At 40.9% G+C, this 13,383-nt stretch overlaps 1 protein-coding gene across 2 annotated transcripts in view; it reads left to right on the plus strand.

The window, feature by feature from the left end:
* Positions 1-13,383, plus strand: part of KIAA1549L (KIAA1549 like) — a 126,514-nt gene that overhangs the window by 60,187 nt on the left and 52,944 nt on the right. For both annotated transcript variants that reach the window (XM_051622078.1, XM_051622077.1), the window contains 7 exons: positions 285-890; positions 2,602-2,714; positions 4,204-4,423; positions 5,448-5,581; positions 7,007-7,169; positions 10,411-10,470; positions 12,059-12,210. In XM_051622078.1, the coding sequence (XP_051478038.1) occupies positions 285-890; positions 2,602-2,714; positions 4,204-4,423; positions 5,448-5,581; positions 7,007-7,169; positions 10,411-10,470; positions 12,059-12,210 (1,448 nt within the window). The remainder of the gene's footprint in view (positions 1-284; positions 891-2,601; positions 2,715-4,203; positions 4,424-5,447; positions 5,582-7,006; positions 7,170-10,410; positions 10,471-12,058; positions 12,211-13,383) is intronic.

The raw sequence follows: 13,383 nt of genomic DNA on the forward strand, positions 1-13,383 counted from the left end.
AAATTCTTTAGAATTTGCAGATGACCCATTAGAGTCCTCTGGTTATCTGGTTATAGCTGATAAAAATCCAGATACATTTAATGTGGAGAAGTGGGACACAAGTGCTACAAGACATAGTCTAGTTACCAGTAACATATCTAAGAAAGCCACCAAGGGCATCCCATTGCAAACCCCTACCACCAGTGCTCTGCAGTCAGTCATCATAACTTCTGTCCATGCATCACCAACACCATTAACTTCTCCTTTTTTGTCAACAACCAACTCTACCCATTCTGTCATTACAGTGTTATCTGGAGTATCTTCTGGTGCAATACCTACAGTAGGAACTTCAGAAGCAAAACCACTAACAAGAAAATCATCTTCAGCTTCACCAGTGCCAGCCTCTTCCTTCTTTTCTCTGGGCACTGAAAACACACCTTTGCCATCTGTGATGGCTTTAAGCACACCGATACTAACAAAAAATAACACTGCCACAAAATTGGCATCGGATCTAAGCTCGGTAGGAACACATGCAGATTTTCATTTTCCAACAAGAAACACAACTGCATCACCCATGGACATGACAGCTATGCTCATAACCCCTAAAAGCAGCACGGTCACAGCTTCCACACTCGCACCCACAGCACACCTACCAAGGCAGATAGAAACAACAGTAACTGACACCCAGAAGTTCCCAAGCTCAGAAATCACCAAAACGTCAACCCCGTACCCACTGACAATTACAGCACCTTTGACATCTATTACAGCATCAGCGAAAGCAACTAGGCTTCCCCCTACTCCAGTGGAAAACACCTTTGCTCCTCCCGAAACCACGGCAGCCGCTTTTGCTAACATGACAGCAGCTCCTCCCCTGGATTGCCGGCTCTCCAGGAACCTTATGGTTAAAACAGGTACGTGGAGCCACAGAATTTACTGAAGGACCTCTCTTGTCTATGAGGGGCAACTGGTGATGAGTGGGAAATACACTCAAGCATCAGTGTGGGACATTAGGGAGTAATCTGGGGCCAAGGCTGCACTGACAAACCAGACAGATATAAGAAGGGTTGCTAGTATAGGGGTGGCATTTGCTTTATTTGTAGCTTTAATTTTACAGTGATGTGTTAACTGAAGTAGCCAGATCAGGTGTGCAGGGACGATGCTCCTTGTCCCCTTTGCTGCCCTGCCTAGTCCTTGTTCTGTGGCACAGCAGCAGGACAAGTTCTGCTTTGATTTCACGTGTTGACATTCCTGGTGCAGGCAGGAAAGCTGGTATGTGCATCCCTGTCCTGCCTGCTGCTCTGTCGGCACCTCAGTGGGTCACTGCAGGGATCTCGCAGAACCACCCACGTGGAAGGACAGCCCAGTATGTCACGATGGTTTGGTGTCTGATTTGCGTTAAGGAGTCTGTGCCACTGAAGAAGACAGTGCAGTAGCCTGCCTCAGTCTTTGTCCCTCTTTACATGTAAATAATTCTGGTTTTATACGAACACCTAATTCTATCATTAAAGATGCTTTTGAAAATGATGTTTCGTATTTTGAGATGTACCCTTCAAAATAGGAGCAGTTTAAGCTTTCTCCGTGAGCAGTACCACTTGTGGCTCTAACTGTTTTTTTACAGACAGCTTTTCCTTAGCTGTTAAGAACTGTGAACTAAAGAGGTCTGGAGACGTTCCTTGCCCAGACTTTGTATGGACTCCTTATGGTAGCACTGTGCAGCACCAAAAGATTTGTGTATCTTGGAGATTTCAGCAAAGGAGAATAGCCACATAAAAGGGTTTATGACTTTGTAGAGAACTGAATCATAGAATCATAGGTTGGGTTGGAAGGAACCTTAAAGATCATCTATTTCCAACCCCCCTGCTATGGACAGGGGTACCTCCCACTAGACCAAGTTATGATAAGCTACATCTAACCTGGTCGTGAGCACATCAGGAAGGAGGCATCCACAGCTTTTATGGGGAATGATATTAAATAAAATTAAATAAGCAGCTTTTGGATCTAATGTGTGTTTAGTAGCACATCAGTAGTAAGATGAGTACAACAACTGAGTACAGAAGTAGGTTGTATACAGTATATGATTGAAAATAATTAAGTGCAGCTATAAAAAAGTATTTCTGCAAATTATAAAAGAAAATCTAGTTGTAATGTTAATTAAGGAAGTGTACAGACACTTCCTAAATGGAAAATAATTTTAGCACAACTATTAATTGTGCTGATTAAAAATGTGTGGAAGAACACATTTCTTTATTTCACTCTGGCTGTGAAGGTATGAAGCACACATAATTTACTTGGGGCTGCCTGTGCAGCACCAGCTCAGTCCCCTGAGGATGCTGCACCGGTCTCTCTGCATCATACCTCACTCAGAACAGCAAAGACTTGCTGTTGCTAAAGAAATTGCATTTATGAGATCTCACTCTGGGAGCAATGGGCTATTGCCACGGGATGAATAGGGAACTTGGGGATGCTGCTGAGCCCCAGTAGTTCTTGCTCCCATTGGAGCTGCTGTAAATCTGAGCTGCTTTGATGATCTTCACCGAGCTAACAAAACATAAAACTATTTTAAAAAGCAACCAGTAGCATGGTAGCGTCTCAAACCAGTGTGTGGCTTTTGCTCTCCCACAGTTCTGTTTCTGAACACAAGGAGGATGCTGATCAGCAATCCCTTCAAGGACAGTGTGAGAAAAGGACTCAACCAAGTGCTGAGACAGGCTTTCAACCAAAATGTCAGTGCTCAGGTAAGCTTGCCTGCACGATCTCACTGAAACAGCTCTCCTACCAAGAGGATCCCAGCAGGTTGCAGCTCCAGTGGCATCTCTGGATGCAGGAAGCCTCTTGGAGGGAAGCTCCGAGGTATCCAATGGAAAGCAGGCATAGGTGGCACCCACTCTGGGCTCTAAAAATATAAGGACCGCTTCAAAGCTTTTGCCTTTATATTTGATGAAGTAGAAGGGAGAAATACAACTTCCTTTTTGGTATGTTCTGGGATATGACTACTGACAGCAGTTTCTTCCTCCCCCTGCAGCTCAGGGATGACTCTGGTTCACGGTCAGCCCAGTGCCTGGATCAGTTGCAAGAGAAGGGCTGGTAAATGGGGTCTCATTGCTGTCCTCTGCTCCCTGGGTTGAAAACTGACTACCTGACAAGTGCAATTCCACAGGAGAAAATCCTAAGCAGGGAGAAAGCATGTTTTATTGAAAATAAATGAGGGAGATATGTTCATCACTTTGCAGTGAAATTGCCTGAGCCTCTGCATTGCTGGGTTAGGTGGATTGCTGGGGCACTCTTCTCTGCAACACATTTTCTCATGCACTTAAGCAGGGGTTTGTGCTGAGATCAAGGCCATTATGAGTTACACTCACTGCTGGGAAGCCACTGGGAAGGAAAAGATTAATTTTTTTCAAACTGAGGACATCAGGTTGATTTTTGTCCCCATGCTCTATAGCTACAAGTTTAGATTATGTTAGTCAGCTTGGAAATTGTATATTTCTGCATCTCAGCAGCAGCCATAAAAACTGTCAGACTTATTCTCCCACCTTCTTGTATACCTGAGAAGAGTTGCCTTTTTCTAATGGAGGAAACAAGCTAAACTTTAGTATGGAGGACCAGTTCCAGGACTTAAAACTTTTTGGAAAACACAGATTTCCAAGGTAAAATTCAACTCCTGCTTTGGCTCAGTATGTTCAGTCTTGTAGTCTGTTATTTCTACTCACGTAGGTGATAGCTTTAACCATCTGGAGCAGTATAGGGCACATAGTATAGAAGAGACATTTCAGGTTGAAGAATCAAATATTGGGAACTTTTGTCTTTCAAAAAACTGTCTCCAAACCTGCTATGGTAGACACATGCACAAAGTCAGTGATCTTTGACATGATGTAAGGAGCTGGATGTTCTCTGGATTATCTGTATTTTTACATTCATAAGTAAAATGTCCCAGTATATATACAGGATTGAAGCCTCAGTCTGAATTAGAGATATGTGAACTATAGTAGCAATACTGCCCTGCTTAATTCCAAGCATGTTTTGCATGCTGTGTTGGGTCTAAAACTCCCTGAGCAGTTCTGCTAATGCTGTGTCTGAAATGACACTTATTGATCTTGTAGGGTTTTTAGGGAATTACAGGATAAGAACCCTGCAAGGGAACTATATTCAGGATGAGAAATCCCATCAAATAATGGTTGCACTGCAAGCAAAATTTTTTAAAAGAAGTTTCCTTGTGTGTTTTAGGTTGAAATCCTGGAACAATCAAGTAATTTAACGGTTGGTTACTATGTCACGTGGGGCAGGCTGGTTTTTATACCAGCTGCTGTAATTGAAAGGCTTCTTGCCTATGGCATTAGCAACGCCACAGCAGACATAAAGCAGCATGTGCCACATCTCCAGTCTGTGGCTGCCCTGGCCTTGCCCTGGAAGCCCCTTCCTGCCTACCATTTCCAGCTGAAAACAGGTGAGTGAGGTCCTGCCCGCCTGCACCTGGGGTTGTGTGTGTGTGTGACTGGTTTGGTGTGCAGGGACGGTGTTCCTTGTCCCCCTTGCTGCCCTGCCTCAGTCCTTGCTCTGTGGCACAGCAGCAGGACAAGCTCTACCTTGGTTTCATGTGTTGACATTCCTGGTGCAGGCAGGAAAGCTGGTATGTGCATCCCTGTCCTGCCTGCTGCTCTGCCGGCACCTCTGTTGGCATTGCTGTGGGATGAAGTGGTGCTGCACTAGGGACGAGTCAAGTCAAGATGCTTGGCTAAGTCTTGGCATTTGGTTAAAATGGACTTTAACTGATGGGCTGTGCAGGAGCCTGTGTGTTTCTTTTGAGGACAATCAGGTGAGAACCATGATCATATGATGTATACATATATTGTTCTGGCTAGACCCTTTAGATGTGACAGAGGTCCCAGCCATCTGACCCAGGGGTGCTGTGTAACCCCCCTGTATGCACCAAGCATCAGTGCAGCAGAACAGCATAAGCTACGAGCGGGCTAAGAGTGCTGTAAAACAGTGAATTCAGTTGTACAAAGAGTTCTTATGCGTGTGCTTACATGTTTACGTATACGTGCTTACTGCAATTGCCCCATTAAGTATATTTTTCCTAGCACAAACAGAATGAGAATCAATATTATGATCAATTATGTCTTGCAAGAGCAAATGACCTGCAAGATTTAAGAGCGTAACTTGTGTTTTACAATGATTTCACTTACTGCCTGAGTATTTGTACAAGGAACTGGTCTTACAATCTAAATATCACTGCAGAAGCAATCTCCATTTGTTTGTGGAGATTATTAGCTCTAATAATGCAATTTCCTTTTTACATTTTGTCTTAACTAGAGGTAGTTTAGTGCAGTGCTTGAATGACAAACTGATCTTATGTCATTATTTTCACATGCTTAATTTGTCAATTGGTCATCTTGCTGCCCAACATTACAGGAATTACACTGCCAAGAATGTTTTGTCCACATACAAAGATGTTGTTCCTTTTCCAGAGCTGCAGTTTGTGGGTCAGACAGACAATATACAGTCATGTAAATTTGTTCAGACCATGGAGCAACGGTTACAGAGAGCATTTCAGGATGCTGAAAAGAAGGTCTTAAACACCAGCAGCAACTTAACAGTTCAGGTACAACGTTTCATGCTTTGCCAGAGGCTGTTGTCTGACTCTCTGGGCTGTTCTTTCCTATGTGTATGCTTGTATTTCAAAATAATGTCTTTGATAGCCATTATGAAAGTAAGTTTACTCTCTCATCTGAAATGAGATTGGTTTATTTATTGCAGGAAAAATTACAAATGCATGATTTATAGAAAACTTACTGTTATTTTAATGAGTTTGAATTTTACTGTTCACAGTTAAATAATTTAAGTGAAATTCAAATAAAAATAAATATATACAAATATTCTTCTAAACATATATTTTTACTGAATATGTTATTCTGACATGTTAGTTACTCTTAGTGAGGGTATTAATTATAAAGGTAGTGTCATATGTAGCTGTAATATCTGATCAAGAGTACAATGAATAATAAGATCTTCAAGGTGGGCTGGATGTAACTGGAGAAAAAGTATGGACATGACAAAAAGCAATTGGCCAAACATATAGAATGAAGGTCCTCAACACTTTTTAAACTCAAAATTATAATTTATGGCTCAGACCATAACCTTACATAGCAGAAGAGAGTTCTCTTCTCTTGCCCTGTGCTCATTATCCAGCCATCTGCTCTTGGCCATTTGTAAGTGGACACTGGCAAGGCAGACCTGTGGTATGAGCTCATACTTTTCTGATGCTTTTATTATACCATGTTTTATGTTTTTACTTAGTGATTTAAATAATAAAAATGGGGTAATTAAGAAACATTCATGAATGCTGTTGGCCCTACTATCAGTAGCCAAAACACCATCCCTCCTGTCCTACAGCATGAGTTTCCATTCCTGCCCTGCCTTCACTTCTCTGCTTCCTGCATAAAACTGGTGTTTGAAGATCTGATCCAGTAGTCACTAAATGGAATTCTTAAGTGCAGTCGTTGGATTTGGGCTCAGGAAGAGACATGCATGGAGCTAAACTGGGGAGGAGAGTTGGTAATTTTATGATGCTAGGACCAGAAGACACATGATATCCCTTAAGTTCATATGGAAAAGATGTGGGTCTAGATAACTGCAGTAGGAAGGCAGCAAAGAGAGTGAGACACACAGGCCTAATTCCTCTGCATAAAATACTGAAGTTTGTTTTTTTTTTTGTGATAAACATCCTCTCCCTCATCGTTTCTGGTAAAAAAAACAAGGAAAGATATTTTCAGTCCTGACTGTACCTTTTCTGCCTGCTGCTGTCCTCCAGTAACTCTGCCTGTGTTAAACAGTGATTAAAGTATCACAAACTGTTTTACAAAATCATGTTGAGTGAGCTGTATCTAATTAGTTGTTCAAGTGAGTTTCTTCCCAGACTGTTTGCACTGGTTTTGGTTTGCTTTTTGTTTTGTTGGGTTTTTTCCTCTTTTTTTTTTTTCCAATTGAACTGAAACAGCTACACCTTATTTCTTTACCTCTGTTTCAGATTTTGAACACCTCCAATGTCTCCCAAGCTGTCACTCTGTTTTATGTAGTGAGCAACCAAAGCACAACTCTCAATGGCAGTATTTCCAGCAACCTTCTTAATCAGCTGTCAGCTGAGCTGGTGGGTTTCTATCTCACCTACCCACCCCTCACCATTGCAGAATGTAAGTATGCACTTCCCAGCACACAGTGCCTTAAGATGAGCCAGCATTGGGCTTTTACTTTGCAGGCACCACAACAAGCTTTGCCGTTTAACTCACAGATTATAGGTGTTTTTGCTGACTGCTTTTTAAATTTCCTTTAAAAAAACCAAAAACCACACACAAAAAAATAGAGGGGGGATTAGGTGGGGTAGATTTCTGGGATTAGTATTTACTTCAGCTGCTAGAAACACTGGCAGGTAATGAAGAAAAAAAATATATGCTGTCATTAATTAAAAAAATGCTTGTGCCAAGTACCAAACAAAATAAAATTTAGTTTTATATTAACCCTACAGAATCTCCTGCATTCCCCATTTCAGGAAAAACTAGCACAGCATATAAAGTTCACCTTCAGCAGAGCCCTTTTACTCCAATGGAAGACTCAGCCTTGGTTCTGGCTCTAGCTGGGTAGCATGCTTGGAGTCTGTGTTTGGGTAGTGGGTGAGCTTTGTCTATGCTTCTCCATTTCAAAAGTTGTTGGTGTATTTGCTGAACTTCATCCTCAGCTTAAAACACGGTCTAAGTACTTTAGCATCAGTAGTTTGCTTGCATCTCCTTTGTTAGGAAGGGTCAGAAGTACAGAGAGCGAGAGAAAGTTGTGTGTCTGGGCAGCCTGTGTGGCATCAGCGCGCTCTGACTCTGCATGCTAATTTATCTAAAATGAATAAAGGGACAAGATGTGATTATGGGGATTTCTGTCTAATCTGCTTGTTAAACTTGGTATGTGAAATTAAGCTCACTGCAGAGCCGGGTTATCCATTCGCTGGAAGTGATCCGTGTTCATGGGAAGTGGGAGGACACAGGGACCTGCTGGGTATGTCTGTGCGTGGTCATGGACTCTGGTGAAGGAAGGGCATGCTTCAGCTGATCTCACTGTGTGCAGATTTTCACAAGATGCTTGTTAAATTTGAAATACTGTCCTCAAATACCAGTAAAGATCTGGTTAAGCTTCTGGGAGCTATAAAACTCACTGATAAGGTGAAATCAGTGATAGAGTAGTTTGCAGTTTTTCATTTCACCAGTATTGAAATAACTGGGCACATAAGTATAGAGCCAAATATGTCTTTATGATCAGAACACGGAACTGAGTAAAATTATTAGGGTGCTTGTTCATTTCCTGATTCTAAAAACATGTGATGTACTCTAGGTGATCCTGCTCTGGCGGGAAGGTTGGACTAGATGATCTTTTGAGGTTCCTTCTGACCCCTAAGATTCTGTGTGATTCTGTGAACTAGGCTGCTGGAAAGCGATCACTGGGGAGAATGCCTGTTACTTTTTTTGTCAGTCCATTTCATTTGCAAGCAGCCCAACAGCTGAGTAATTATCTTGTGCAATTCTTCATCAGTTACTTGCACAGCAAGTACTCTGCTGCCTCTGAGGTGAGTGGTCACTCTCAGGTATGAGGCAGTTGGGAATCACAGCTGACTGATGATAAAAATCCTTGAAGATGAAGAAGTGTATATTATTCTTGAGGCGTTACCTATCTAAATTGGATATTTGCAAACAAAGAGGTGAAACTGCTCAATGATGAGTTCTTGCACTGTGTTGGGCCATTTTTGAATCAGGCTTTCCATCACAGGGAAGAGACATGTCTCAGGGTAGGTTTGCATTTTCATCAGGTCCTTCCACAGACAAGGGGAGGTGGAGGGATGCAGTTGACAAAGAGTGTGCTTGTGGACCTAGAAAGGGGCATAGACCATTCATCATGAGATAGACTCCTTCCTTCTCAAGCCTGTCTGGAGTGCCCTGTGTATGGAACTTGTCTTCACAGGGCATCCAGGAGCACAAGGAGAAAGCTTGAGGAGGTTTTGATGATGGTTACCCTCAGTTCAAGTGTCTGGGCTCCAAAATAGGCCTGTTGTGTAGGAAAAGAAATATGGTGCTGCTTGCCAAAGCAATACAGGCATATGCTTGGTGTCGGGAGCTGTGAAAGGCATTTGTCACGCAGTAAGAATCTCGTGTGAGCTGCAGTTCTCTGCTGGTCACCACACATGATGAACTTACCTGCTAAAGTCTTCAGCTAGTGCTCCTTTAGCAACTAAAGGCTTATACTTCATTTTGGAGGTCTTGGTTTTATTCCCAGCACAGCAGGTACACTGCAGACTCATGAACTTAATGCGCACACAGTGTCTGTGGCTCCAGAACGATAGCGTGTCCTGTGAAAATGTTTACTTTGAAAAGTGTTGGATGCTTATTCATGTGGCAGTGCAGTTGTTCCAGTTTATCAAACAAATACTTTTGCTGTTTTCAGAGTCTGTTATTTCCCAGTAGACTCCGGCGGCTCCTCCAGAGCCTTCGCAGTCTGTCATGAAAATGCACAGCTCAGGACGTGCTGTGAAGTCCCTCCTCAAAAGCAGTTACTGTGTGTAATCAGATGCTTTGCAATATTTACTATTTCAAGCCACCCTGGAGTTTACAAATCAAAGTAACTCAATAGTGGTGTTTCAACATGCGAGGCTTGGGTGTTTTCTGAATTAAGTTCCAAGCATTAAGGTTTTTCATGTTGCATAAATCTATTGAAAAAATGGTGAGAAGTACAATGAATCAGCAGCATATTGAAACTCTCAGCCTAATGCACTTTGGAGATGGAATATCTAACAAAAGGCATCAAATCTGCAAACATCACTTCTCAAGGGTGTAACCACACATGGTAGTAAGACCTTAAATGGTGCAGAGTGAGAGTACCACACTCCAAGGTGTGGTCACAGTTTCATTAGTCCTGTTTGTAATTAATGTGTAACTGCACTCTGTGATTGGTGGACTCTGATCCTGGTTTATTATTATTTTAGGTTAAAAAGGTGATCTGGGTTAAGTAAGTATGGATTAAATTGGAGAATCACCATAGAATGTCATCTGGTTTCCACAGGGAATTACTCACAGAGAGAAAGCAGCAGAAACATATCTAACATAGAAATGTGCATATTGCATATAATTTTTAGTAATGGCCAATCCTGGGCTTTGCCCCAGACAGTGCACAAGCCAGTACTTTGGCAACAGAAGAGGTATGTTCTATGCCTGTACTGTTGGCACTTGATGTCCTTTTTCAGACAGAAGAAATTACAATCCTGAAAATTATACCCCTAGATCTCCTCCTGGGCCACAGTTCAATTTTATTTATCAGTATCTGGTTAACCAAATAGTTTTGGGACATATAATGGGCAGGATGTTGGCATATTATAACATAATTTCAACTTTTATTTTAAAGCTTTGGAGTATCCAAACCTCGATGTCTCAGAGTCAACTAGAGACTACTGGGTGATAACAGGTACTTTTTAATCTCCTTCCCTCCTCCATGCACTTCAGGTAGTAATTTCAGTGCTTGATTATATAAACACATGGGTGCAGTAATCTTACACAGAAATAAGTAGGAACTTCCTGTTGCATTAAAGCAGGCAAATGTATTTAATGTTACTCTGGAGCATAACTGTGGTTCATCATCTCAAACAGAGATGTCTCCTGTGTCCAACACTCGTCTCAGAATTTATGCCATTAAACCCTTCTGAGAGCAGCATTATCTTAGCAGAGTTTTAAAATACAAATATACTTTTTTCTTTCTTTCTTTTTATTTTCTTTTTTTCCTTCATGGAACTTGGATTTAAATCTGAAGTCAGAAGAAGCTTGTAGGCATAACCTGGGAGGAAAGGTGATCTATTCAGCTGAGGAAGTTTGTTTTGATTTGCTGACTGTCTGGGTCCAGGAATTTTTTTCATCCTTCACCTGAAGCATTAAACATGTAACTTGCTATTAGTGAAAAAGAAGGTACAGAGAATGGTACTAGGCTTCAAAAGACTTGTTTTATGACAAGTATAATTATTTTATAATTTCACTGGTATCATGTTGTCATTCACAAGCATTTTGACTTTACAAGTGATAACTGGGCAAGAAAGAGACTCTCTTCCCCAGACATTAAGTGAGTAGATACCAAAGGCTTCCTAATTGGTGTGTCTGTACCTGGAATTGTTTAAGGCTCAGGAGAGCAAGAGAAAAGGAGCTTTACATGAAATGGATTAAATTCCATTCTCTGCTTCCAAAAGCTGGTGTTATTTGGTACTTGAGAGAGATATTTTGAGATTAAAGACAGGTTTATGCAGAGATTATGATTCTCTGAAGGGATTGGTACGGTTCCTCTGCATTTGGACCCCAGAAACTTGATGTGCCTTTTCTTGCTTTTGTGCACTTGCTGTACTGGAGTATTGTTGATAATACAATGGAAACAGTGTTTTTTTAAAAAAATAATCATGGTGGTCCCAAAAGATTTTTAAAAATAATATTGGAAAAACATGCATTTGTATAAATTAAATCAGCATGCATATCGCTTATTTGAATTTTATCTAAATTCAGTGTCTCTTTCATTTTATATTATTTTTTACCTGGGAAATTTTTATTCAGTTTTCAGTGCTCTCAACCATACAGTATTTTGTTTTGAACAGATCTGGACAAAACTCTAACTTCAGAATTCAAAACTGCTGGATGAAAAACTGTTGTTTAGTTAACAAGAGCATCTGGCAACAAGCATAAAAACTGTCAGTTCTCAGATAGCTTCTCACTTACCTTTTACGTTAAAGATCATAGATTAAGTTCTTGTTGGAGTCATTTTGGCAAACTGAAGACTTAAAATGTGGGGATATAACTCTCTGACACATCATTGACATAATCTGAGAAGAACAGTGCAGGAGCTGAAAGAGAAGCACATTATATCCCCATTGGGAATTACTGAGGGGTTGTGACAGTGTCCAGTCATTTTTCTTGGAAGCTAGACAGTAGATCCCTGTCCCAAAATGCCCTGCAGACCACTTGTTACTTTATTTGTCCATCTAAAATGTGCTGAAATGTGATTTTCTCCATTCCTGCAGTTATTCAAGGGGTTGATATTTCATTACTGGGACTGAACAACCAGAGCTTTGCCAGGTTAATGGAGCAGCGTTTGGCCCCCCTCTTTATGATGTCCCATCAGCAAGGAAGACGATTCAAACGTGCCACCACCGTGGGCAGCTACACTGTGCAGGTGGTCAATGTGACATCAGTTGTGCCTGGATATGTGTTGGAAAAAGGGCTTGGTTTCCTGTCTCAATTTGTGTGTAACACCACCATGTGACCTACTCCACCCTGTTGAGATGTCCTGTCTTTTTTCATGAATTTTTTTGGAAGTCAGCCATGCTTGCATGTCTCTCATCTTCTAGAAGTTGTCATTAGTTAATTAGCGTTAATAAACATTTTCTCTGTGGTTGCTATGAGGATTGTTTAGCGTAAGGTCTTGTATTGAGCATAATGAAGAGTTCCAGGCTTTTGTTCTTAGATTAAAGAAGTTTCCTAGGTCTTCGTTTCCTAGGTCTTCATTTCCTAGATCTTCCTTTCCTAGATAACTTGGTAAAACTAGAACTTGTTGTTTCTTTTTATTGACAAAAAAAAAAATGTGTGAAGCAGTCTTCATACAGGATTAGTCATCAAATCATGCGGCCACAAATCACATCATGAAGTAGAGGTTTCAGTCCTGAGTAATTTATTAGTAATCTCTCTTATTTAGCAACATTTCCCATTCAGTGTTTTGAAAAGATCATATTTTGTTTTCTCACTAATTTAGCCAACTGATGATAACTGTGGGGGATTCAAAGAGGATCTGTCTTCAAAAAATGGATGACAAGTTAATGCTTTTTTTTTTTTAATTACATGATGTTTTTCAAGAGTTGTTTTTTTGTGAGATACAAAACCAAATCACTACATTTCTTGTTTGCCCACAATTCTGTGTGTTTTCCTACTGAAGGAATTGAAAAGAGAGAATATGTTTCTAGTTGCCAAAGTGTGGACCTTTGTAAAATTTGCCATGACAGCATGGTTTTGTCAATAATATAATGGAGAAGTATTCCAAACCTCCTTTTTTCTCTCATTGTTAGAAGTGTTCAACACTTGCTCTTCTCTCAGGAGAGACAAAGGTGCAATGTAAAAACTCTCCCAGGGCTCTGCAGAATAAAATGGAAAAAGTATACTCCTCTTTTTTGTCAGCTGGGCTCAAAAATAATGAGTGAAGAAGGAAAATGTGAGGGCATTTTTCAACTGCAATATGCCAGTAAAGTATAATTTTCAATATTGGGACAGATTTTAAGAATTCCTACTTTACAGAGGATTGTAATGTCCAAACATTTGATCCTTTCCTCCTTTTTATTGCATGCTTTTCTTACTG

The sequence above is a fragment of the Apus apus genome, chromosome 5, assembly GCF_020740795.1.
Source record: "Apus apus isolate bApuApu2 chromosome 5, bApuApu2.pri.cur, whole genome shotgun sequence".
Classification (NCBI taxonomy): domain Eukaryota; kingdom Metazoa; phylum Chordata; class Aves; order Apodiformes; family Apodidae; genus Apus; species Apus apus.